At 39.4% G+C, this 27,756-nt stretch overlaps 2 protein-coding genes across 2 annotated transcripts in view; both read left to right on the top strand.

Moving 5' to 3' along the window:
* LOC310985209 (UTP--glucose-1-phosphate uridylyltransferase-like) overlaps positions 1-27,756 on the top strand; it is a 283,068-nt gene that overhangs the window by 113,053 nt on the left and 142,259 nt on the right. The gene's annotated exons all lie outside the window — the stretch shown is intronic.
* LOC310985295 (equilibrative nucleoside transporter 2-like) lies at positions 14,055-27,385 on the top strand. The gene is made up of 13 exons (XM_083970860.1): positions 14,055-14,130; positions 16,010-16,048; positions 16,163-16,244; positions 16,697-16,872; positions 16,995-17,134; positions 20,056-20,190; positions 20,282-20,379; positions 21,555-21,636; positions 21,720-21,799; positions 21,907-22,012; positions 22,152-22,237; positions 23,499-23,695; positions 26,471-27,385. Exons 2-13 carry the CDS (start codon positions 16,011-16,013, stop codon positions 26,580-26,582), a joined length of 1,332 nt encoding a protein of 443 aa, XP_083826986.1. The 5' UTR covers positions 14,055-14,130; position 16,010; the 3' UTR covers positions 26,583-27,385.

Below are 27,756 nucleotides of genomic sequence, written 5' to 3'. Positions count from 1 at the left end.
CTACCGAAGCTTAATAATAAAAAAAAAGCGCTCGTTGCGGTGCAGCTGAGAGCAGCGGAGTTTCCTCTGCTGCAGCTGATCAGCTGACATGTGGTCAAGACGAAGCTACAGAGTAGACCTGTCACTGTCACAGGTGTCTCTCATCTCATCTCATTATTATAGGACTTCAACCTCAGCGCTCCGTCTTCAGACCTGTCCCTGAACATCACACATGGACAACATGGAGTTGCCTGTGTGATTGGTTACTGAGTTTATTTATGTTTACATCAGGCTGCGTTCAACCAATCAGTTTATGCTACTGTGATTTATGTATATACAGTAATCATAGTGGCAGGAAAGACCATTTCATGTATCAAATCTATTGTGTTGGTCAAGTCAGAGGAAAAATGTTTGGGGTGTGTTTACTGTTCCTAAATGTAAAAATGCGTTACATTGGACCCTCAACATTAGCCTATTTAAAGGTTAAATAACGTGTTACTTAAACATTTTTACCAGGTAGGCAATAAAAAAGTTCTACTGGATTATAGTATTAGAAGAAACAAAGCTCTTATACCTATATATTTCTTTTTCCAAACTGTGTGGTATCGGTACGGTATTGGTATCGGCCGATACTGTATCGGGGGCCAAAAAATGGTATCGGTGCAACAGTAAAGAAACGAGCTGGTGGGTGGTGAGGGGGGAAAACCAGGGAGTGGCTCTGAGCAGTTTATGACCCGGTAGTAAAGTCCTCCTGTTGGAGCCATCGACATCAGATGATCAAGAAATAACCAAAGGACAGAGACCAGAGCCTCCAGCAACTCCCTTAAAAAAACAAAAACAAAAAAAACTATATATAGAAAATAATCTCTAATTAGAAATACGTTTTCTGACCGTGTTAAGACCTGTTATGCCGTGAAAAACCGCGTAGAGGACACACAGAGTGAGTTACCGTGATTGAGTGTTTGAACAGTGTGTATTCCACTTAAGAGCAGCAATCCTGTGCTTACTTGGACTTTATGTAAATAAATTATTATTATTACAATAACTTTATGTGAATGGACATTGGTTTGTGAACACGCGTCCGGAGAGTTCCCACACACACACACACACACACACACACAGGAACCTAAAAGTACACGGCTTTATTGGTAAAAAATACTATAGGCCTACAACTTACTCTTTCCTGTACATTACTAAATATTTTGATGATATTGATTGATTTGATGATATATCAATTAGACCCTTAGCAATGCTATAAATCTACTTATCGCAGAATTAACTTATTTGTTAAACTTGCTTTTCTTTGTTAGGCTTGCTACTATCACAACAAAATAACACTGACAAATAAATAAAAGTAGGCCTATAGCTAAGTAGCCTAAATGTCAAAGACGACTGAGAAAGTCAGCGCTAACCTACTGTATGTGGAAACTTCCGGTTTTCAAAATAAACGAGGACTGTCAAATTGTGATTTAAAAACACACGACCTGGAAGCTATTGAGCTAAAAAAAACAACATATATTTTTTAAAAATGAGTGTATAGTAGGCTACAACACTTGTTTTATGGCACAGCTTTTTAAAGCAGAACTATGCAGGATTTCGGCTGAAATTGTGGCTCGGAGAAAATGTGATGGTTGTGTAATAACTTCCAAGTCATAAGGATGAGCTGGATCCAGACTTTCAGTTCATCTGAGAGTTTTATTTTTCATGTAGCCTAGGCTACAACTCCGGTCTACAGTTGCTACTTAACTTCCCGTAACTATTACTAAGTTGCTTAGCTCTGTTGCTTAGTTATGTTGCTAAGTAACCACTTTTAGAATTCCCCTAAGGTTGAAGTCCTGTCTTAATTTAGAATCAGCCATGGGGCTGAACCTTGTACCTCTGATAAGTTAATAAGTTATAGTTAACCCTAACCCTATAAGTTAAGTTTTTTTCTCAGCTGTTTCTTGTAGCTGGGGGTTCCTCTTCAAAATCCAAGAGGGTGCCCGGTGATATCCCTTGAGCATTTTTAAATATTTGATGCCCATAGTGCCAAAATCCCGGTAAAAATACTGTAAGCCCCGTTTTAGTTATGACAAATAGTCATAAGTGTATGATATTTGGCAGGGAGTATCATGAAACATAAGGGGAAGTTAAATCACCCACAATTTCTCCAGAAAGACAAAAAAATGACTGTCCGTACAACAAATTCTTGTCAAAAATGACATTTTTCTACCACTTTCACTGATTCATTTCATCCACTTTCATTGATCATCTTCACTTTTGTTGCCATAGTAACGGCTGTATTTTTGAATGAATTATGTAACAGTAGGCTGAACTTTATTAACTTAAGTTGTATCTGCAAATCCTTACTTCTTTCAATGTCTGGATAATTGTAGTTTGTTTTTAGTTTGTATTTTTTTTCATGCATGGTTATCTTTCCTCAGGAAAAACTGCAACAAGTGGATCTTCTCATAATGTGCAAAACTTAAGGACAAAGAGAGAGGGCATTTCACAAATTTATTATCAAAATCGACCCATAATGCAACAGCAGAAACATCACATGGGTTAGCTCAACTTCTCCAAATAGGCTACATATTCTTTTTTTCTTTTCTTTTTGAAAACATTTTTTTTTTGTCAATAAAGGTTTGAAAAACAAAACTGTTGTCCACAGGTGAAAATACAAGTGAAGCATTGTTACAGGCCATGTGTTTGTTTGTCTGCTTGTGCTCTTGTTTTTATCCAGGTTCTCTGAGTTCCTGAGGCTGACTGTGGTCAATGGCCCCCAGCAGGCAAACAAACACAATACTAACATAACACGGCATGTTACAAGCATTAAACCCTGTTTCTACAACAACACAGACATAAATATATTATTTACAACCAGCGTCACCTGAAGGCAACACAGGAAACTCACAGAATTAACCATTGAATTTAATTGATCAGTGTATTTGCTGTTACACCTCAGGATCAGACTGTCACAAGTTCATCACACAGCTTCTTCCTTTGCTGCAGCTTTAAAATTATTATTATTATTGAAAACAATAAACACAAACAGACAAACACATGAACAGACAAACAGAAACAAAACAAAAAACAGACAAATCAAAAAACAACACCAGGGGGAAGGAAGAAAAAAAAAGAAAGGGGGTGGAAGGTGTGTCAAAATGAAAAAAACACAAGTCCCAAAACCTAGATGTTGCATACACTCGCGCGCGCACACACACACACACACACACACACACACACACACACACACACACACACACACACACTTTGTAGGGAGGGTAGGAGCGGGGGGGCGGGGGGGCTGCAGCTCCTAGAGCAGGGGCGGGTCAGTCGTACTGGACGTGGGCCTGCTGATGGAGTCCACCTTCATCTGCAGAGAGAGGGAGAGAGGGAGAGAAAAGGGGTTAGGGGTCAGGTCACATTAAAAATTGCTGACTCAACATAACAAATGTTAATTCATACAGATGCACTTACCCACTAATCAGTCTTCCTCAGCCAGAGACCTCCAAAAGACCTGGCGGGTTGGAGGCATCAGGGGGCAGAGCTTCTTTATTATGTCCTCTTTTTTCTCTTTCTCAACCCCCTTGCCTTGTCCCTAGAGCGAAGGGGTTGTGGGAACCCAAGGCAACATTTTTTCTTCAGGAAATCCAGTGACATGAAGTCTTCCTGGTCATGGCTCATCTTCACCCACATCTCCCTCGAGCCCCTCCGGAACTGGATTTGTGCGATCCTTGCCAGGTGTGGTGCTGACTTTAGCTTGGCCACACTGTGTCCACTTTGCCATCTCAGGAAATCCTTGTTTTGAAGCTCCACCACCTCCACTTTTCCCGAGTTGGAGGAGCAAACAACAGACTTGAAATCCTCGAAGTCGAAAACCACACCTCCGGGCTGCCGCTTCATTTGCTGCTCCACCCCGTGGTGGACACTATCCGCACTCATAAAAGTGTGCCCTGGCTCAAAATATTTCAGGGTCACATCTTTTATGGCAGTTGCATTATCATTGATGACAGTGGTGAGTGTTGTGAATAGGCACCAATTCTTGTTCTGTGCTGTGCAATTGTCCATCCAGTAAATTACATGAGGGACATCCCGCTCTTTCATCAGCGCAGCCACATAGGCCGACGCCACCTCCTCAGCTTTCCTGCTCCCTATTCCCTCATGCCAAATCACAGATATATTTTTCCTCTTTGCTGCACACTTTTTGCCAACAGTGGCGAAGGTCTCATGAAAGACAGTGATCCTCCTCGTGAAGATGGCTGCCTTTACCCCAGGCATGCGAGGGAGCATAATGACCTTTTGAAGGTCAACACTACGGATGGACGTTCCCTCTGTTGGCTCCCTCGCTGAATCGTTTCTGTAGTGTTGCCTGGATATGTCTGCACGTTCCTTATGCCCCCTCCACGTGGCACAGAGAAGACACTCTGTGCCAGCAGGGCCTTCTTTGTTGGAGGAGTGTTCTGCCTTTACATGGGCTTCATGGAGCAGACAGTGCTCACACTGTTCCTCTCCCAGTTTGGTAAAACTGATATTTTTTCGCTTCACCTCCCTCCTGTAAGTGTCATATGAGCACTTTTCACTGCAGTGACTTGTTTCGTAAGCACTGTACATTGTTTTGATGGTGACGTCACTAGGGAGATAGCGGCGGAGGGGGGCGTGCTCTCTCCGGTAGTGGCTGATGGTGGGATTGAACGATTCTATGTGCTCATGGATTGGGGCCAGATTTAATTTATTATGGGGCTCATGTTTTCCTCTTTTGTCTTTGGGGGGTATCTGGGTGGAGGAGGTGCTTTTGCCAATGACTGTTGTTATAAATCTGTCGTTTTTTGGGTGATAACCCAGGGTGGTTAAAAAAAAAGGTTTTACACACTTCTTCTTCCACACCAGAGTCATCAGTGAAGGTGGACTTTAGGGACTTGCCTCGTCGAGTAGGACCGGATTTCGTCGGCCTTTTGGGGTTGCGTTGTGTCACATGATAAAAAACAAATGCACGTTTGTCTGTGTTAGGCTACTCATTTTGTTGTAGGATGAAAACACTTGCTCACGCCGATCTTCAGATATTTGCGTGGTACACTTTCTACACGAGAACCCACAGGGCTTACCCATCCTCGGGCTTTTCCTACATTCTCGCCTTTCTTCTTCTCTGTCATCTCTGTTGGAATTTCCATTGCAATTTACTGCATAATCATCGCTGTCACCTTTGCCATCCAGGTCAGGCACATATTGATCATCATCATCTTCCCCCTCAACCTCATACTCCGACTCCTCCATGTCCTGGTTCTCCTCAGTGTGGTTGATGGTGACATCTTTCTCGCCAGGTACCTCCATCAACTCCACATTCTCGTCCAATAAATTAAATACATATTCTCTATTAAGAGATGCAAACAACTCATCCAGGGATTCAGCTTCTGGATCAACTGTTTTTTTTTTTTTTTATCTTTCAGAGGACTTTGTTCTGCAAGAAAAAAGAAAAAACTGGTTGTAATGACTAGGAGTGGTAATAGCAATACATCAGATTATGTTAACTTTGTCAAACGCTTAATGTGTGTACTGTACTGGCATATAATAATAGTGAATTACATTTTTATGTATGTTTGTAGCCTACACACATAGGCTACATAGCCAACATACACACGTCTATATTCATTTATCTGCATATTTATCTTTCATTCACAAATGATTGATCATAGTTATGATAGTAATAATAAAACAAATAACAAACAAGTAACAAAGTGCTTCACATGGTAACAATAATGGTTATAAAAGATGAAATAGTCATGATAATGATGATAATAATATAATGATGATGATTGCTCTTGTATTCTTTATTTTTGTCACTGTTAGTTGTTGTGCTGTACATGCTTACTGTACCATCACATAATAAGTGCTTTATAGACAATCTGGCTGAAAAGGGAAAGGTCCTGAACCATCTCATAGTGGGTGAGATGATGAGAAATAACCTGTTGCAGCATGATGAGCAACCTGTTATGGCCATGTTTCATGTAAACACCAAAGTCCAAATATGATCAGAAAGTGCACACAACAGTCACAGGTCCTGTTCCCCAGACATCTGCTGTGATGTTAACAAAAGTTTTTTTTTTCAATCCAATATTAGCGGTGTATATGTCATGGAGGTAAAAAATCAAACAAGAAAAATCAGTTGTGGCGATAGTCTAGTGATTAAGCATTTTGTTAATTATTTGGTTTTACAACATGGGACCGCGGGTTCGATTCCCGGACCCGACACACTTGCTGTTTTCATGTTATGATTTTTAATTACTGATACAGAAATAGAATCCGTTTACCCAGCGGATTCTCCAATTGAAACGTTTAACAAGAGACGATGGGTAAACATACATGATTAAAAATGTATAATGAAAAATACACCATGATGAAAATGATAACTTTGGGTCAGTGTTATGTGTTATGCTTTCCTAGGGAGACTGAACGGGAGACATCATCAGCTACACTCTCCCCTACTCCGTACTGATAACACGCCCCTATAGAGACACCATCACAACCTTATGGGTCCGAGGTCCAGCACAAGTTTTAGTGAAGGTGTTCATGCAGAGGCCATTTTTGGCAATTTCCGCCTGTTTTTACTACGGTACTATGTTTTATGGCTTAAATGAAAGACAACCTTTGTCCCTTTACATCTATATCTATAAAATATTGAATTGAGTAATTCCATAAAAAATTGAGCTTCTGAAAATACTTTTTTTTTTGGAAAAAAAAAAAACGAGTTTGAAATTTTTGGTGAAAAGGTGATATTTCAAAATCCTAATTATAAAACAGGTTGAATTTTACATATATGGTTCACACACTCCCTGTCCACATATGTACCAAATTTTAGGTTGATATGTAAAACTACTGAGGCACTAAAAAATCACCTTCGTTGTTGACGTGACAAAGTGCAGACCTAACGTCATGTGCTAGTAACAACCATGGATGTATTATATAAACGATAACAACCCGCCGGAGGTTACAAGCAAGCGGGCAGTTGTCGGTCTGAGAAGTGAAAAACTTTATCAGACGAAACAAGGTTCATCAAAAAATCAGGCTTTGGCTCCCGGACTATTGACAGTATTACAGCTTAATTACAAGAACTTCTTATTGTGATTCTTTAAACAAATACGACATGCAAGTCCTACAGAGGAGTGATACACAAATATTTGACTAATGCTGTGTATTTGAAAAAGGACATATACAAAACAACAAAACACAACAACCTTGACCTGTTACCACCACCATGAGGCAGCTGCACTTCAGGACACTCAAAAACCACCAGCAGTTGGCAGAACTGAAGGCCAAAACAAACAGGGTGAGAGTCAACGCTGCACACAGCTGTAATGCCTTACAATGAAACTATGAAAACATCATGTATTTATTATTTAACAATAAACCTTTAAATATAAGAGCTTTAAAAATTCTACCAAACCAACGGTAGATGCTACAGTTTTGAAACTTCTCCACAATGTAGCCCAGATACTGCTGAAACTTTTGTTCATTTAGACTCATTACTGTGAGAAATGTGAGTCTATGCAGGCTACCCTATCTCATAGTTTCGCTCTCTGCCCCAAACTTCAAAACTATTGGCATGAAATATTTGATTTCTTCATTCTTCTTTTCATTGATTTGGGGGATTCAACTAGACCCAGATCTTATTTTAATAATTCTGGGACCATCTGAGGGGCTAAGGAAGCTAAGTAGTGCACAACAGCACCCTCTGGCATATGGCCTTATAACATTTTTTCATTTTTCATTTCATTTTCATTTTTCATTTAGATTCTTTATTGAACATGTCATAGGCTAATAAAAACAAAAACAAACCAAATAACAACATTTTAAAAAATCAGATAAGTGCATATTGGCAATCATCATCTCTAAAAGAAAATTGCCTGCCATGTTCAAAAGGGGTAAGAAGAAGTTAAAAACTTTTCTGGTCCTACCCCCTCTATTTATATACTGTTAATCAAAATAATAAATGACAATAATAAGTTGTACATATACATATACATACATATACACACTCACATGCACACATACACATACACACATATATATACACATACACATACATATACATACGCACACATACATAAACACATATACATGCATAAAACAATCATAGTAATATATGTATTCAGGATAATTAGTCCCGTCCCTAAAATAGAAAAACAATAAAATAAAACAAAACGTTAGCCCACCGCATAGGAACTCAGGGTTTTGTTTCTAAATAATCTCTTTAGTTCATTTAAGTTGTTACACATTTTCAGGTCGTTGCTGCAGTTATTCCACAAATTAACTCCTTTTGTTGTGACACAGTGGCGTTTCATGTTGGTCCTTACTGGTGGTTTTTTAAATATACATTTTCCTCTCAGGTTATGCATACTTTCCCTCAACTGGAACAACCCTTGGATAACCCTTGGACAGCAAACACACTGTGCTGCCCTTCTTTTTTTCTTTTTTTTTTGTCCTGTCCGTTTTGTTTCATCTGTTTTGTTGATGCAGGGCTCTGCCTGTTTACTTGCTTTTCATTTTTGTCATTAGTCCTTTTTGTTAGGGATTACTTTTTCTCATCTTTTGTAAAAACAAAACAAAACAAGGAAACATAATTGTCGACTGTTAATTTCTGTGTTATGTGATCAGTTTCCCAATAAACATATTTGAAACATTTAGACTCATTACAAATTATGAAGTCCATCACTCTGTTTTTTTCAATAACTGTAAAACTTTTAAAATGTATCTCCTCCCACAATTTTTGCTCAATTGTCACCAAACTTGCTACAGAGCATCTCCAGACCGTCCTCCACAAAACTTGTTTCTCGGATTTTTGATTTATCAAAAATTGAGCCTACAGTGCATCAAAACGTTTGACTGTAAAGTACCGTAATCAAATTCCCGCTAAATACATTTTCAACCTTCTTGAAAAAAACACTTATCATTAAAAACAAATCACCAACATTTCCATGCTGTCTAGATGCAATTTATGTATTATCAGATTTTTGTTTAGTTAACAGAATTTGTGACATTTTGACCATTTTTTAAATCTTCCTTGACAACAGCTGCACTGACTCCATGAGTCTATTTGAGAAGACACACAGCAGGTCTCACTCACAGGCAATTAGCTCACTGAGTTAGGCACTGGTTCTTGGTGTCAGAGGATGTGGGGTCAAGCACCACTGCTAGCATGAATTAATAAATCAAATCAGATCAGATCAAATCAAATCACATATTCACATTTTCACACGAATACACATGACACATTTTATCTTCCAAAAATGTTCTGTTTATTGCATATTAAACATAACTAGAAAATGCATTTCCTGAAGGAAATACGGGTGAATGCTGAAAGCTGGAAGCTGAATGAGCTGAATAAATTGTTGAAACTATGCTGAATTAAGTTAAGAAACTGCTGAAGAAATATTGAAGAGATGAAATAATATATGAAGAATATGAAATGGTTTGAAATTACTTGAATTGTTGAAGATCAGTATGAAGAAATTGAAAGTCTGAAGTCTACTCCGATTTACTTAAAACTGACAGTTTGAAAACATTTTTGAACCATTACTAATGTAGATTAAACAATATCTGAAGAGTAAAAGTAGAAGATGAAAGCTGGAGGATGTATGAAATGGGTGGTAATTACTTGAATTGGTAAAGAATAGTATGAATGAGGTGGAAAAGAGGTGGAAAAATTGTTGAAGATCAGTATGAAGAAATTGAAAGTCTGAAGTCTACTCAGATTTACTTAAAACTGACAGTTTGAAAACATTTTTGAACCATTACTAATGTAGGTTAAACAATATCTGAAGAGTAAAAGTAGAAGATGAAAGATGAAGGATGTATGAAATGGGTGCTAATTACTTGAATTAGTGAAGAATAGTATGAATGAATTGAAAGGTTAAAGTGCACAATTTATTTGAAACAGTTTGAAAACATTTTTTGAACCATTACTAATATAGATGAAACAATATCTAAAGAGTAAAAGTAGAAGATGAAAGCTGGAGGATGTATGAAATGGGTGGTAATTACTTGAATTGGTAAAGAATAGTATGAATGAGGTGGAAAAGAGGTGGAAAAATTGTTGAAGATCAGTATGAAGAAATTGAAAGTCTGAAGTCTACTCAGATTTACTTAAAACTGACAGTTTGAAAACATTTTTGAACCATTACTAATGTAGGTTAAACAATATCTGAAGAGTAAAAGTAGAAGATGAAAGATGAAGGATGTATGAAATGGGTGCTAATTACTTGAATTAGTGAAGAATAGTATGAATGAATTGAAAGGTTAAAGTGCACAATTTATTTGAAACAGTTTGAAAACATTTTTTGAACCATTACTAATATAGATGAAACAATATCTGAAGTGTAAAAGTAGAATAGTTACAATCCATTAAAGGGCAGAATAACTAAAAAATAACTACAACATATCTGAAGGGTAAAAGTTAAACATGTTAATAAAAAGTTTGAGGAAAATGTAGAAATCCTGCATATTTATAGTTTAACAGTTGAATGGTTGAAATCTGAAATAGGTGAGAAAATATTAACAAGTCAAACTTATAAGAAAGATGTCGAATTTGTATGAAATGTTTGGAAAATTTCTTGAATTTTTGAAGATTAGTATGAAAAAATTAACATTTAAGTCTTCTCAAATAAATAAATAGATTATTAACAGCTTGAAAGTATTTGTTGAACAAATATGTACGTATAAAGATGAAGCAATACCTCAAGTCTATAACTTGTAAGCAGGAGGCTGAATGATATGGAATGGATGCAAATGCCAGAATTGTTTAAGATAAGTGTAAAAAAAAAAAAAAAAAGAGTGTGAAGATATACATTTATGAATGAAAAATGCGAAAGTCCTTAAATGGTTGAGAAATGGTCTGAATTGTTGGAATTAATGAGAAAAACAGGGACATGAAGAAGCTCCAAATCCTGAAATCTCCATTATGAGAATAAACTGAAATGTATGTAAGAGAAATAAATTATTAGAGATGTTTAAAAATTCCCCTCAAAGATATGAACTCATTTAGAGGCTGATTATGAGCTGTAAGCCAGTGTGTGTGTGTGTGTGTGTGTGTGTGTGTGTGTGTGTGTGTGTGTGTGTGTCTGTCTCTCTGTGTCCGCACCACACAGAGCAGAGCAGTGAGATTTGAGCTCGGTAGAGCTCCCGAACAACAGCCTCTGAAAAGAGAACCGTACCTCATATCAGAATTTGGTCATGACTATCGGGGCAAGGAGACCTTCCTGAGCGAGCCAATGTGCATTAAATGTTTGTAGGGCAAAAACTTTTCTCACAGTCGCAAGAAATATAAGGAGGTCATTTCTGCTTTTCTCAGAAAATCTGCTCCTACTTTTCAATGGGAGTCAATGAGAGGAAGAGAGGGAACTGGCTGCACTTAGAGGCTCTGAGTTTAAATTCGGTTAGTCTCTCTGCGTTTTCGAGCACACTGTGAGACACAGCACAAGTTTGTCTACCAAAGTGGGGGAAATTATGTGTCCAGAGTGAAATTTGTGGCCGTGGTGACAGGATAGAGAGCAAAGTGTCAGAGGATTTTTAGACCCTCTGTCACTCTAGCTGATGTCATCAGCACTCTAGCTCTGAACATTCCGTGCCATTGACTCCCATGTTAAATTAGAATTTTGTCAAAAAATGATCATGAACAGTTGAAGGGTACTGATCAATAATGGTAGAAGATATGAAAAAGTTGAATGCAACATGAATACTTGAAAGTTTTGTGAACATTTTAAAAGTTGAATGAGGTCTGTAGGTGAAAGTATGTTGAAGCAGTTGAAGTTCAAAGAAGGAGAAGATTTGAAGAGTTTGAAGACAGTTTCAATGTATTCCTATGGGAAAAAAATTTCAATAAAGTTTGAATATTTTGAAAAGTATGAATGATATGAAAAAGTTGAATGCATCCAATGATCTCCTGAAGAAGCCGCACGTTTTGATATATGAATTGTTTGAATAGTAGAAAGTATGAAGAAGTAGTTAAAGACCGAAAAACGGAAGAAGTGTACAGAATAATTTTAATAATAAAGATTTGAATAACAATAGTGTGAATGCTTTCAGCATTCACCCTAATTAACACATCTTTTATGTATTGATATTGACTCTGTACATTGGATTACACAATTTATGTGATGAACAGGACCATATTTAAGGAGGCTACAGTATGTATGCATCATGATCAGTCAGTGTGAAGTGTGGAAAGTTATAACACCTTCATAATATAACCAAATTTATAATAGGCTACATAATATAGCACCTCCATAGTAGTTATTGACATAACCTAATTTATAATACGTTATAACACCTTCATTATAGTTATTGACATAACTTGATTTATAATACATAATGTATGGGATATGTTATGATGATACAGTGACACCTGGTGAACAAAATGTGAAATGGACAAATCCGAAAGAGAAACTGAGACTGTTTTAGTTTCTGCTCTATAGAAATTATAATGTGCAAAACACTAACTTGAATAAATGCATCATATTTAAATGTATTCTATGTAGGCTATGTATCAGTTTTACTCTGCAGTGGGTTAATATTCATACATATAGCCTACAGTTTGGGGATTTCAGCAGCATAACAACATGAACGTTCCTGGTGATGCTTCTTCTTCTTCTTTCTTTCTTTTTTTTTTTACTTCACTAAGTTTCAACCTTAAATCAAGAAATAAGTTTTAAAAAAAAAACAGATTCTAAGACAAATCAGATTAAGGCCAATACAAGAACTGACTGAGAGTCTGGAGGATCAGATCACTGAGGCTTCTATACAGTAGGAGGTTAAAGTGTCAGTAATAATATAATACATATTTTTAAATTATATATTATATAAAGACCAGGGCCTGTATTCACAAAGACTCCTAAGTTCGTGACATAATTCTAATAAAAATCTTAGAATTTATTGAACTCATTGTTCATGATGATATAAAAGTCTGAAAACAGTCTGAATCCTGTGATTGGTGGATTTCTCTGTGAGTTAATATTTCTTTACAAATATTGGTTGTTGTTTTTCTTCCTTCTTTTAACAAACCATATATACATACAAACCGTTTATAGTAAAAAATAAAAATAAAAAAGAGTCATACCTACTGTAACAATGTGGCCAACCACACTAACCTCAATGGAGAAAACTTTCTGTCTAGAACTCAGAGACGTTCTCAGAAAGCGATAAGACTTCCTGCTGGGAATGTTTAAGTTATAATATAATATAATAAAATGATATAATAAAATACAATACAATACAATACAATACAATACAATACAATATAATAATATCATATCATATGTATATATAGCTTTATTTCACAGACTCCAAGTCCAACAATTGACACAAAGAAACATAGACAAACAATGTAGACAGCACACAGTCTGTCCACACACAAACTAAAAACAGTACAGTTGATTAGACCCAGCTCAGAGTGACACGAAATACACTTCCATGTTTTGGAGTATTTCCAAAACATGGAAGTGTATTTCGTGTCACTCTGAGCTGGGTCAGTCAGAGACATTTTAATTCCATTTTTTGATCGATACAGTCTGCAGATAAATTTATAAATAAAATTTCTTAACAAAGCATTGAATGTGGGGACATTACTGGACACAAACAAATGGCTCGCACTTTCCCACCGTGGGTAGGCTACTTCAGCAAGATACGAAGGGCGTCATTATACGCAACCTTGATCTTATTCATCTTACCTTTACTATAATTGCACCAGAGGTGTGCTGTATATAATGGTGTACAGTAGGCTCTAAAGAGAGCAATTTTAACATCCTTTGAAAATATAATACAATACAATGTAATGCAATGCAATGTAATACAATACAATACAATACAATACAATACAATACAATATAATATAATATAATATAATACCATACAATATAATATAGTACGTGAGTATTATGGTAGTATGACTTACAGTCTTTGGTTTATGACAAACTTCCTGGAAATTGAGCCAAAGACGGTTGAGCCACGCCCCTACTTCCACCACATGGTCGCGCGCGCGCCATCCGGAACTCACCGTCATCACAGTTCAGTTTAGTGTTTGAGTCTGACAGCAACAGCTCCTCTCCTCCTCTCCTCTCCTCTCCTCTCCTCTCCTCTCTGGCCCGACCACCTCCTCCTGTCTGACCCTCCACCAGCTCTCAGGTGAGTCTCTCTATCTCTCTCTGACCGCCTCGTGCTCACCGCTCACCGCCTCTTCAGCTTCACGCGGTCACTCTCTCAGAGGATTTATGAATGAATTACTAGCTACTACACGTTCTTCCAAACTGTAGATTTGGCGGCAGCAAACGTTATAAAGGCGCGTAATTCAGACTGAGGTGAGTTTAAAGCTAAAGCTGGTGACAGTTTGAACAGTTTGTGACGCTGCTGTAGTTTGATTGTATCTTATTTTTATTTTATTAACATACAAACTCGACCACGTGTTTAAGCTTTTTACTCGTTTTGTTGTGCGACGTTCAGGGTCTCAGTCCAGAAACTGCTGCTGCTTGACAGATTATCACTCAGATTATTCATTGAATGTGAAATGATGAATATAGCCTATGATGAGTGTATGTGTGTGTTTAGGATAATATATCCACTGCTCTGCCATGTGGAGGCTGATGCAATTATGATGATGAGTAAGAACTGGAAAAACTAGAGGGAGAGACAGGAAGTGAAGAGTAAATGAACTTGAACACACAACACAGAGTCAAGTCAAACATGTACAACCATAGACATATATACAAAGAGTTATAATATACAGTATGTCTATGTGTACAACAGTAACATTACTACAGGTGTAGTAGTAATGTGTGTGTGCGCGTCATCTCTTTTAGTTTAGAAACTTGTATTATTCCATTCCATCTTTATCCATTTGATGTCCTACGGTGGAGCAGCTTAAAATATTCAGAAAACAAAACACTTCTGTCGTGTTTGAACTAGTTTGAGTCTGAGTTTGTAGCAGATGTTCCTTTAGGTTTTTGATCTGATACCGGTGCTAAAAGACAGGGCCGTTGTATAGGGGTGAAAGGTGATGATAATTCTAGGGGCCCAGCGCCCAGTGGGGCCCATAAAAAAACCCAGTAGTCTAATCTTTGTATGACTGATTTATTCTGCGTAAGACCCTGACTAATACTCATAGTACACTGTAAAAACTCAACATCTTTCCAAGAATATTTGTCTTATTTCTTGTCCAAATGTCTCATTTCTAGTCAAAACTAATCTCTTTCCACTTAAAATAAGACTCATTACCTAAAAATTAACTTGTTTTTAGATAATTTTCACTTAAATTCACAATAAATAGAAAAATATGCCAGTGAAAGTAAGTTTTTTGTGCTTGTAATAAGGAAGAAAAACTTGCTCCACTATCAGATTTGTTCTAGTTATTCCAAGTGAAAATCTGCTTGAAAGAAGTAAAAAGTGTCTAAAAACAAGCTACTTTTAATATGATGTGTCTTATTTTAAGTAGAATGAGATTTGTTTTGACTAGAAATTACATTTTGACTAGAAATAAGACAAATATTCTTGCTAAGATACTTGAGTTTTTGCAGTGTAATGCTGCATTAGCATCAAAACAAAGAAGGCTAAATAAAAAACGATAATACATACGTAGTCTAAGAAAAAAAAAAGGAAAAGTTAGGGGGAAGGGCCCACTTTAGTATTCTTTAAGGGGGCCCAGAATTCCTAGCAACGGCCCTGCTTAAAGAATGGAAAACATACAAACTTTGTCCGAAAACAGTGCCTTTTTTCTTTTTTTTTTAAAGGCGTTTTGTGACATGCAAGTTAAACAAAAATATTAATTCAAATAATATAAATACAACTAAGAAATAAATGAACCAATATAAAGTAAAACTCACAACAAAAACAACAGCAATACAGAGAGACACAGAGAACATGACAAAAAGCACGTATTACACATACATACAACACATTTACACCACACTTGTGTTCAGCGTTGAGGTGTTTTGACCCTTCAGAGCCTCCGTACTCCAGCTGTGTTGTGATGTCATCGCCTTGTAAAAAGCTTTGTCTCCTCCTCCTCCAGGATGTGGACCAATCAGCAGCAGAGTTCGCCTGCGGACCGGTGAGTGGGTGGGATGTTTGATGATGGGATGTCTGAATGATGATGAATGATGATGTAATGATGTAATGAGGCGTTCAGGTGAAACTCAGTGTGTTTGTGTTTCCTCCTCCACAGCGGCCACGCCGTCGCCGTCATCATCTTCCTGCTCGGCGTCGGGACTCTGTTGCCATGGAACTTCTTCATCACCGCCTCGCAGGTTCCTCCTCTTCCTCCTCTCCTTCCTCCTCTTTCCTCCTCCTCCTCTTTCCTTCTCCTTCCTCCTCCTCTTCCTTCCTCCTCTATCCTCTTCCTCCTCTTCCTCCTTCTCCTCTCCTGACTCCTTCCTCCTCCTCCTCCTCCTCTTCCTTCTACCTCCTCCTCCTCTTCCTCCTCTCCTTCCTCCTCTTTCCTCCTCCTCCTCTTTCCTTCTCCTTCCTCCTCCTCTTCCTTCCTCCTCTATCCTCTTCCTCCTCTTCCTCCTTCTCCTCTCCTGACTCCTTCCTCATCCTCATCCACCTCTTCTTCCTCCCTCCCTCCTCCTCTTCCTTCCTCCACTTTCCTCCTCCTCCTTCCTCCTCCTCCTCTTCCTCCTCTATCCTTCGTCTTTATTTCCACTTCTCAAACAGAAAGCGACGTGTTTTAACTCGTCTTCTGTTTTGTGTTTTACAGTACTTCAACGAACGCCTCTCGGCGCCCGACACCATCTCGCCCAACGCCACCTTGTCCAACGCCACCTCGCCACACGGCGGCGTTGCCACCGACTACAACTACGACAGCTGGATGGCGCTGCTGTCCCAGCTGCCGCTGCTGCTCTTCACGCTGCTCAACTCCTTCCTGTACCAGTGGTCAGTCAGTTCACTACAACACAACTTTATTTAAACCCTCACACGTGAACAGACTCGTCATCGTTATTGTCATCTTGTGTTCTGTCGATAAAGTTGTGTTTGTTTGTATTTCTTCCCTCCAGGGTGAAGGAGCGTATCCGCGTGGCCTTCAGCCTCCTCGTCATCTTCTTCCTCTTCTCCCTCACCGCCGCTCTGGTCCAGGTCCGCATGCTGCCCGACACCTTCTTCTCCGTCACCATGGCGACCATCTGGTTCATCAACAGTGAGTCACGTCACGTCACGTCTGACCTTCGACCTTGAACTGATCAGAGAGTAATGAGTTAGTTCTACAGACACAGAGGAGGGAGTCGATCTATAATAATGATATTAACATTATTATTATTATTGATAAAACAAAAACAGTAGAGCTGCAACAATTGCGCTGCATTCACCTGCAGTCGGGCAGACGGCCGTCGCTAACAAACCAGATTTCATTTTAGTCACAGAAGTCGAGACATCGCCATGACAACATATTGTCAGGTGTATTGTTTTGCCTCATGCTGACGGACCACTTGTTTACATAGAGGCTTGTTTATTCCGCTACGTGCAGCGGCTGTCGTCTGTCTGCCGTCTGCCCAATTTCACGTGAATGCAACATGAAAAATACGATTGAGTTGCTTGTGATATACAACCACAACGCTAGATGGGAGGAATTCTTACACAATGTACCTTTAATAACTTTGTGATAAAAGTGTCTGAAGTGACTTAAAACCCTGAGACTTTCGTTTTTAATGATGGAACTGATAATCAATAATGGCGTCTGTTTTAGGTTGAAAGGTCCTCTGAACTTTGACAGTTTTTACTGCAGAATTTATCTAATAGTATAATAACAGTAACCTGACCTGTTCTGTCTGGTGTGTCCTTTCCAGTGTTCGGGGCCGTGCTGCAGGGCAGCCTCTAACAGTATAATAACTATATAATAATAGTATAATAGTAGTGTAATAACAGTATAATAGTAGTGTAATAACAGTATAATAATAGTATAATAGTAGTGTAATAACTGTATAAGTGTCAAAGTGTCAAAGTCAAAGTGTCTTTATTTGTCCCAAACAGGGAAAATTGATTTGCAGCCAGAAAGATCCGCACATTCAAACACATACACAAATAGACAACACCAAATAACATGTAACATATAACGTATCATCATGGGCAGATTAAAAGGACCTACTGCAAGATAAAATGTGATTAAAAGTGCCAATAATGTACACTGTACAACAAATAAATAATAAACAGCAGGGGCCTAAAGTGCAAATGCAACAGGTTACAACAGCCGTAAACAGTCTGTATATACATACAATTAATTATCTACTGTTTAGCAACTGAATGGCCGTGGGGACAAAGGAAACCTTAAATCTCTTGGTGCGAAGAGCAGGCACCTTCCACCGACGGCCTGAGGGCAACAATACAAACTCAGACTGGAGGGGGTGATCTACACACTCCAGAATCAAGGAGGCCTTCCTAAGAACTTGCCTGCTATACATATCAGTAAGCTGCATTTGACTCCTCCCTGTAACCTTACTGGCCACTTTAACAAGGTTGGCGAGCCTGTTATTATTGGCCAGAGTCAGGTTTCCATACCAGGCAACCACACCATGTGAGACGAACAGTACATAAAAAAACACTCAACCACAGGAACAAAGGATCCTGCTGCCGGTCGCCACATGAGCAGCGCCCCTCCCTAATAACATAATAACAGTAACCTGTGTCTGTCCTCCAGTGTTCGGGGCCTTGCTGCAGGGCAGCCTCTAACAGTATAATAGTAGTATAATAACAGTATAATAGTAGTATAATAACAGTATAATAGTATTATAATAATAGTATAATAGTAGTGTAATAACAGTAACCTGTGTCTGTCCTCCAGTGTTCAGGGCCGTGCTGCAGGGCAGCCTCTAACAGTATAATAACAGTATAATAGTAGTGTAATAACAGTATAATAGTAGTATAATAGTAGTATAATAGTAGTATAATAACAGTATAATAACAGTAACGTGTCTATCCTCCAGTGTTCGGGGCCGTGCTGCAGGGCAGCCTCTAACAGTATAATAATAGTAGTATAATAGTAGTATAATAACAGTAACCTGTGTCTCCCTCCAGTGTTCGGGGCGGTGCTGCAGGGCAGCCTCTAACAGTATAATAGTAGTGTAATAATAGTATAATAACAGTATAATAACAGTATAATAACAGTAACGTGTCTCTCCTCCAGTGTTCGGGCCGTGCTGCAGGGCAGCCTCTAACAGTGTAATAACAGTATAATAACAGTATAATAACAGTAACGTGTCTATCCTCCAGTGTTCGGGGCCGTGCTGCAGGGCAGCCTCTAACAGTATAATAATAGTAGTATAATAGTAGTATAATAACAGTAACCTGTGTCTGTCCTCCAGTGTTCGGGGCCTTGCTGCAGGGCAGCCTCTAACAGTATAATAGTAGTATAATAACAGTATAATAGTAGTATAATAACAGTATAATAGTATTATAATAATAGTATAATAGTAGTGTAATAACAGTAACCTGTGTCTGTCCTCCAGTGTTCAGGGCCGTGCTGCAGGGCAGCCTCTAACAGTATAATAACAGTATAATAGTAGTGTAATAACAGTATAATAGTAGTATAATAGTAGTATAATAGTAGTATAATAACAGTATAATAACAGTAACGTGTCTCTCCTCCAGTGTTCGGGGCCGTGCTGCAGGGCAGCCTCTAACAGTATAATAACAGTGTAATAACAGTATAATAACAGTAACGTGTCTCCTCCAGTGTTCGGGCCGTGCTGCAGGGCAGCCTCTAACAGTATAATAACAGTGTAATAACAGTATAATAACAGTAACGTGTCTCCTCCAGTGTTTGGCGCGGTGCTGCAGGGCAGCCTCTAACAGTATAATAACAGTGTAATAACAGTATAATAACAGTAACGTGTCTCCTCCAGTGTTTGGCGCGGTGCTGCAGGGCAGCCTCTAACAGTATAATAGTAGTGTAATAATAGTATAATAACAGTGTAATAACAGTAGTGTGTCTCTCCAGTGTTCGGGGCCGTGCTGCAGGGCAGCCTCTAACAGTGTAATAGTAGTATAATAACTGTATAATAATAGTATAATAGTAGTGTAATAGTAGTGTAATAACAGTATAATAACAGTAACCTGTCTCTCCAGTGTTTGGCGCGGTGCTGCAGGGCAGCCTCTTCGGCGTGGTCGGCCTCTTCCCTCCTCGCTACAGCACTCTGTTCATGAGCGGTCAGGGTCTGGCCGGGATCTTCGCTGCCGTGGCGATGCTCTGCTCCATCCTCAGTGAGTAATAATAACAACAGCCTCACGGCGCCACAACAACAAACAAATAAACAAACAAACAACCAACCCTGCTGTGTGTCTGTGTCTCTAGGCAACGCAGACAGAGACTCCGCGGCGCTGGGATACTTCATCACTCCCTGTGTGGCCACGCTGGGAACGCTGCTCTGCTACCTGCTGCTGCCACACCTGGTGAGGACACACACACACACAAACTGTCATAGATATACACATAGAAGCCGCCTCTGACGCTGCTGTCCATTAGAACGATACGTCAACGCGGCGGCCATCTTGGGCAGGGGGAAGCCGTGTCTACTTCCTGCATTAGTCAACAGAGGCAGAGCTCTATCAACGGTTAAAATCGCCAGAACTCACTGAATATTCAACCGATTTTCAAGTCGTTTGGTTTATTATAAATGTCAGACATATATTTATGATACAACATGTAGATTGATTTTTTTTGTAATTTCTTTTTTCTTTTATATGAAACATACACTTACATACTCAGACACACACCCACATGCATCCATGCACTGAAATTTGTTCTACAAGGGTCTGACCGGGTCTGACTGCTTGTCAGACGTTTATATACAGTATGTTTGACAACATACCAACATACCGTTAAAAACTTGAATAATCTACACATAATATCACTAAAATACATACAGAACAAAATAATCCAAAAATTATCTCCAACATTTCCTCAAAACAAAAACAAACAATAAAAAATCCATGTCTGTAAAAGTCAAAACCTTGTTTTATAATTATATAAAAAGTCCTTATTTGACCAGAAATGATCTAGTCTGTTCATAAAAGTCTTTGTCTGAAATCTTTTTCTTTTTTTTTGTCATTTAAACCTTTATTGGCAGCCATAGCGTCAAAGATGATAATAAAACAAGGAATTAATTATCGAATTAATCATAGTTACCAAGACATTCTTCAGTAAAGTAAAAGTGGGAGAGGAAAAAGAGAAAGAAATTTAAAAAAAAAACACGTACAAAAACAAGGAATTATATGTATCTCCTTGAAGTTTAACCCTCCTGTTGTCCTTCTGGGTCATCAATCTGTTTCCTTCCTCCACCCTTCCTTCTTTCCTTCCTTCCTTCCCTTTTATATATATATATATTACTTCTTCCTTCCTTTTTGACCCAGTTGACCCAATCTGTGCCCTCCTTCCTTCTATCTATCCTTCCTTTTTCCCTTCCTTCTTTCCTCCCATATTTCCCTTTGTCCTTCCTTCCTTCCTTCCTTATTTCTTTCCCTTCATCCTTCCTTCCTTCACTCCTTCCTTGACCCAGGAGGTCAACAGGAGGGTTAAACGTGTCTATTGTTATTTTTTTAACATAACAATGTTGTTTGTTGTTTAGGAGTTTGCTCATTTCTACCTGAACGGAGGAAAATCTGACGAAGAGAAGACGTCGAAGAACGAAGTCCTGCTCAGCAGCTCAGGTCGGTGTCTGCAGCGTCGGCAGCAGGTGAAGGGTTAAATTATAAACTAAGACGCTCACATGTTTGTTTGTTTGGTTTTAAAGAGAAAAAAGACCTGGAGGCCAAGGGGAAGCTGGAGGAGGAGAGCCAGGAGCGCTCGTCGGTGTTCGCCGTCTTCAAGAAGGTGAAAAACTAATTTATATGAAAACTTAACGGGTTTTGATCGATTATTGTTCGATTATTGTTTATTGATCTGGTTTGATTCGATGTGTGTGTGTGTGTGTGTGTCAGATCTGGGTCATGGCTCTGTGTGTGACGTGTGTGTTCGCCGTCACTCTGTCCGTGTTTCCCGTCATCACTGTGCGAGTCCAGACCATCTCTGAGGACACGACCTGGAGTGAGTCCACACAGACTCTTATTTTGGCGGGGGAATGTAATGTAGGCTGATGGGAAATTCATTAATAAATTTATTAAATAAATAAAAAAAACTCTTATTTTGAAAAGTCAGTGATGTGCTGTGATGTCATTTCCTGCAGAGCGGATCTTCACCTGTGTTTGCTGCTTCATCGTTTTCAACCTCATGGATTTACTCGGTCGCGTCGCTCCGGCGATCGGCCAATGGGTGAGTGTAGTCATCATCATCATCATCATCAGTATCAGTCAACATCCTCCTTCGTCCTCCTCCTCTCCTTCCTCCTCCTCCTCTTCCTCCTCCTATTTCCTCCTTTTCTTCCTCCTCCTCCTCTTTCTTCCTCCTCCTCCTCTTCCTCCTCCTCTTCCTCCTCCTCTTTCTTCATCCTCCTCCTCCTCCTCCTATTTCCTCCTCCTCCCTTCTCCTCCTCCTCTTCCTCCTCCTCTTTCCTCCTCTTCCTCCTCCTTCTTCCTCCTCTTCCTCCTCTTCCTCCTCCTATTTCCTCCTTTTCTTCCTCCTCCTCCTCTTTCTTCCTCCTCCTCCTCTTCCTCCTCCTCTTCCTCCTCCTCTTTCTTCCTCCTCCTCCTCCTCCTCCTCCTCCTCCTCCTCCTCCTATTTCCTCCTCCTCCCTTCTCCTCCTCCTCTTCCTCCTCCTCTTTCCTCCACCTCCTCCTCCTTCTTCCTCCTCTTTCTCTTCTTCCTCCTCCTCTTCCTCCTCTTTCCTCATCCTCCTCCTCTCCTTCCTCCTCCTCCTCTTCCTCCTTCTTCCTCCTCCTCCTCTTCCTCCTCTTCCTTCTTCTTCCTCCTCTTCCTCCTTCTTCCTCCTCCTCCTCCTCTTCCTCCTCCTATTTCCTCCTCCTCCTCCTCTCCTTCCTCCTCCTCCTCTTCTTTCCTCCTCCTCTTTCTTCCTCCTCTCCTTCCTCCTCCTCCTCCTCTTCCTCTCCTTCCTCCTCCTCCTCCTCTTCCTCCTCTTTCCTCATCCTCCTCCTCTCCTTCCTCCTCCTCTTCCTCCTCTTCTTCCTCCTCCTCTTCCTCCTCTTCTTCCTCCTCTCCTTCCTCCTATTTCCTCCTCCTCTTTCTTCCTCCTCTCTTTCCTCCTCTTCTTCCTCCTATTTCCTCCTCCTCCTCCTATTTCCTCCTCTTCCTCCTCTCCTTCCTCCTCCTCTTCCTCCTCCTATTTCCTCCTCTTTCTTCCTCCTTTTTCCTCTTCCTCCTATTTCCTCCTATTTCCTCCTCTTCCTCCTCCTCCTCCTCCTCCTCTCCTTCCTCCTATTTCCTCCTCCTCTTTCTTCCTCCTCTCCTTCCTTCTCCTCTCTTTCCTTTTTCCTCCTCTTTCTTTCTCCTCCTCTTTCTTCTTCCTCCTCCTATTCCCTCCTCTTCCTCCTCCTCCTCCTTCCACCTCCTCCTTTTTCCTCTCCTTTTGTCTGACCCTTCACAATAAGAGTCCTGGTTGTTGTTGTTGTTGTTGCAGCCGTCGAAGGAGAGCCGTCTGTTCCCGGTGGCGGTGTTTTCCCGCCTCGTCTTCGTGCCGCTGCTGATGCTCTGCAACGTGGAGAACTCCAAACTCTTCGTCGCTTTCCGTCACGACGCCGCCTTCGTCTTCATCATGGCGCTGTTCTCCGTCTCCAACGGTTACCTGGCCAGTCTGTGCATGGCCTACGCCCCGCAGTGAGTCTCAGCGTTTCTTCTTTCATTCATAAATGCAACAAAAAGAAAAGCAATTAAATATTATTTTAAAACATAAAAAAACAAAAACTTTATTTATCTTTTAAATCATTACATCAGAATCCGTGTTTCATTCGTTCTTTCCATTTTCATAGGCAATCAAAAGTTTAAAAAAATGAAAAAGTGACAGATTATTTTGTTATTTGTTTTTTAATCCAACACAATATTAAATTAAAGGGATAGTTCAACATTTTGGCAAATTGGCCCCATTGCCATAATCCCTATAGTCATAGCAGTAGGTTCGTTACCTTTAACTCATTGGCTGCCAGCCATTTTCAGAGCAGAGAGCCCCATACTGCCAGCCATTTTAGAGCATTTTGAACGATCTTATAAGACCCACAGAATATTGTGTTCTATGACTATATAAACACCGAAACTACCAAGAGAAAAGTAGACTCTCTTTGTTCAATAGGAAAAAAAAAGTTTGTTTCTACCTTTTTCCGTTCTTTTGTAAACAGCAGTAGAACGTAGGCTGGTTTCGCCAAAAACAGCAGTTTTTGACCAAAACACTGAGAAAACGAGCTTTTTGTGGAAAGAAACATGTCAAGCAGATCAGTGACTTTGACGTTGATATTTTTTGCTTTAGTGACACCTCACACATCTGAACAGTGTTTTCCTTCTATAAAACAACAAAAACAACACTGAGAAAGGACTTTTGATGGCAAAATAATAATTTATTTACAAATATCAGTAAAAATGCATGAACTTTTTTGTACGTTTGTAGCTGTCACATGACCTCTGCCCCATGGTCGACCACTGCTCGATCCACAACCTGTAAATTATAGAAATATATAGAATTACCATAAAAATACATCTCTTAGATGTAGTCAATTGTGTGATGTGGAGTTGTTTTTTTTTAACCTTTCCGATCAAAGCGATCCGCCCTTCTCTAAGCAGTAAAAGTTAGCTCGCTAGCAAGTTAGTTTATTTTATTATTTTTACCATTGATGTATTATATTATTACCTTCATGTCTTTCTGGAGCGTGGGGACGAGTCTCTGCTGCTCCTGGTTGATCCGGACGGAATCGCTCGGGTCACGTCCACCGAGCCGTCAGTTGAGCTGGGCTCTGGTCTGTGGTGACACCGTCAGCTGCTGCTCTCACCGGCCGCTCGGCCCGGCTTGATCGCCGGTGTCCAGCGTCGGTGTCGGTCGTCGGTGTCTTTTTCAATGATCTCCGTCATTTTCTCACGATCGCGACCCTCTTCCTCTCCGAACTACCGCGACACCCACGGTACAATAATGTGCCGACGTGCGGAACACATAGGCTCCGTGCATAAGTTTCTTTACCATATCTCTTGTCATCTCGCTTCTTCTTCTCATACCGTAATACATGCTGATCTCTCATCCAAAGAGGGCACTGCTGCCCCCTACAGGCCGCTACACATCTTTACACTAGTTTACAAGCCTGATATTGATGGACAAGCTCCGCCAGACCGTCCTCCAGCCCTTCCCGTTGAAAAACGCAATTGACGTCTATCGACGTCAATGGCAGTGAACGGTTGTAATTAGATTGACGTCTATAGACGTCAATGGCAGCCAATGAGTTAATTGTCGGTGCAAGCTGTTTTTAGAGCGGCGGAGCAGAGCCGCGAGCTGCTCAGAGCTACGCTACAGAGGCTCATTATGGGATTTCTTGGTTTCCCTCATCAAACTCATCAAATACACAATCCAACAACTCGAAAAAACGTTCTGGTGGACAAGTTGTGACCTGCACATTCACCACGCTATGAGATAATAACACAACGTTACCAGACAGAGTTGTTTTAGAGGGAAATACAGAGACTGCTGAAGGCAACGCGCATCAGCGGTTTTGCATGAATTTACCTCTAACTATCCTTTTAATATTTTATTTGTTGGTCAGGTTTACGTGACCTGGAAGTTTGGTCACGAGCGCGAGTCACCACGGACTCCTGCTGAACTTTTTAGTTGTTACGTCTCCCTCCTTCACACGCCACACATCAAAATTGCAGCTAGCAAGCTAACATATCTTTTCTTACGGTCGTTAACAAACTTCCAGGTCACGTAAACCCGATAAAAATAAATATTTAAATCAAATTCAGTCCTCTGTGGCCCGTTTTTCCATTTCGTATTTTTATTTTTTATTTTTTATTTTTTATAAATCTTTTTATTTGTTTTTTTGTTCACATACAACAACAATTCACTCATACAGTGTATGCAAGAAATCTTATAAGAAAATTAGCAGTTGGTTATCCTACACAATGTATGTTGAAGGCAACAATAAACTTAGACTGAGCCAGAACAGCTCCTATGAACCACTATTAACCCTTTTCCCTTCCCACCCACTGTTAGATAATGGAAAAGAAAGAAAGACACACACACAAAAAAGAAAAACATTATTGAAATTGAAATCACATATTAAAATAAATAAAATTAAAAAAAGGGGAAAAAATTAAATCCATTTCGTATTTTTGATCTGAGCCTAAAATTGAAATATGAAAACCAGGCATTTTATATAAAAAAGTTGAATGAAAGAATGAAAAACAAATAACATAAGAATCATTCACTTTTTTTATTATTTTTTTTTTTTTGCCAATTGAAAATGGAAAGAACGAAGGATACACAAATTCATCAGGATCGTTCTGTTTTTACTAATTATTGATCAGCTACTTGCAGTTCCTCTAGGAGCCACTAGGGGGCTCTAGTATGCAGGGTCACGTCGGCCATGTTGTAACTGTGTGTGTGTGTGTGTGTGTCAGGTTGGTGCGCTGTAAGGACTGCGAGACGGCCGGATCTCTGATGACCTTCTTCCTGGTCCTGGGTTTGGCCGTCGGAGCGTCGTTCTCCTTCTTACTGGGGAAACTGGTTTAGACGACGACGTGGAACGTTGCCCTGACGACCAGTCGGTGTCAACAAACAAACAAACAAACAAACAAACAAAACGTCTGTGTGGGAAGAAAACCAAAAACTGAATGAAAGCACCTTGAATGGAGACTTTTATTCTGTTAAGACGGTCAGAGACTTTTATTTTGTTAATGCGTCCAGAAATACGTTTTTACACAAATCCTGGTGACAAAGTACAGAAGCGTATTGCATTCACTTGAAGAAACTGATTGATTGATTGATTGATTGAATTTATTTATTTAAAACAGGGACAATGCACAAAAAAAAACATTAATCTTGTAAAACAAGAAGAGATGCTTTGAGCCAGGTTATAGCAACAATTGCTAATTTCCGCCTGTAGTCCCTGGGCAGATAAAGTGCTAAACAGATACAATATTAAGATTAATTGAAATAAGACATAATAACCATAATATTTTTTAAAAAATTGACAGAATGGACTAATAAAAGCAGGGAAACAAGAGCGCCAAATCATAAAGTGCACAATAGGGACTAACAGCACACAGGGCCGTTGCTAGGAATTCTGGGCCCCCTTAAAGAATACTAAAGTGGGCCCCTCCCCCTAACTTTTCCTTTTTTTTTTTTTCTTGGACTACGTATGTATTATCGTTTTTTATTTAGCCTTCTTTGTTTTGATGCTACTGCAGCATTACACTGCAAAAACTCAAGTATCTTAGCAAGAATATTTGTCTTATTTCTAGTCAAAATGTAATTTCTAGTCAAAACAAATCTCATTCTACTTAAAATAAGACACATCATATTAAAAGTAGCTTGTTTTTTAGACACTTTTTTACTTCTTTCAAGCAGATTTTCACTTGGAATAAGTAGAAAAAATCTGATCTGAGTTTTTCTTCCTTATTACAAGCACAAAAAACTTACTTTCACTGGCAGATTTTTCTATTTATTGTGAATTTAAGTGAAAATTATCTAAAAACAAGTTAATTTTTAGGTAACGAGTCTTATTTTAAGTGGAAAGAGATTAGTTTTGACTAGAAATGAGACATTTGGACAAGAAATAAGACAAATATTCTTGGGAAGATGTTGAGTTTTTACAGTGTACTATGAGTATTAGTCAGGGTCTTACGCAGAATAAATCAGTCATACAAATATTAGACTACTGGGGTTTTTTATGGGCCCCACTGGG

This window comes from Trachurus trachurus (genome assembly GCF_905171665.1).
Source record: "Trachurus trachurus genome assembly, chromosome: 1".
Taxonomy (NCBI): domain Eukaryota; kingdom Metazoa; phylum Chordata; class Actinopteri; order Carangiformes; family Carangidae; genus Trachurus; species Trachurus trachurus.
The sequence above is the reverse complement of the archived record's forward strand: the minus strand, read 5'-3'. Positions and strand labels throughout refer to the sequence as shown.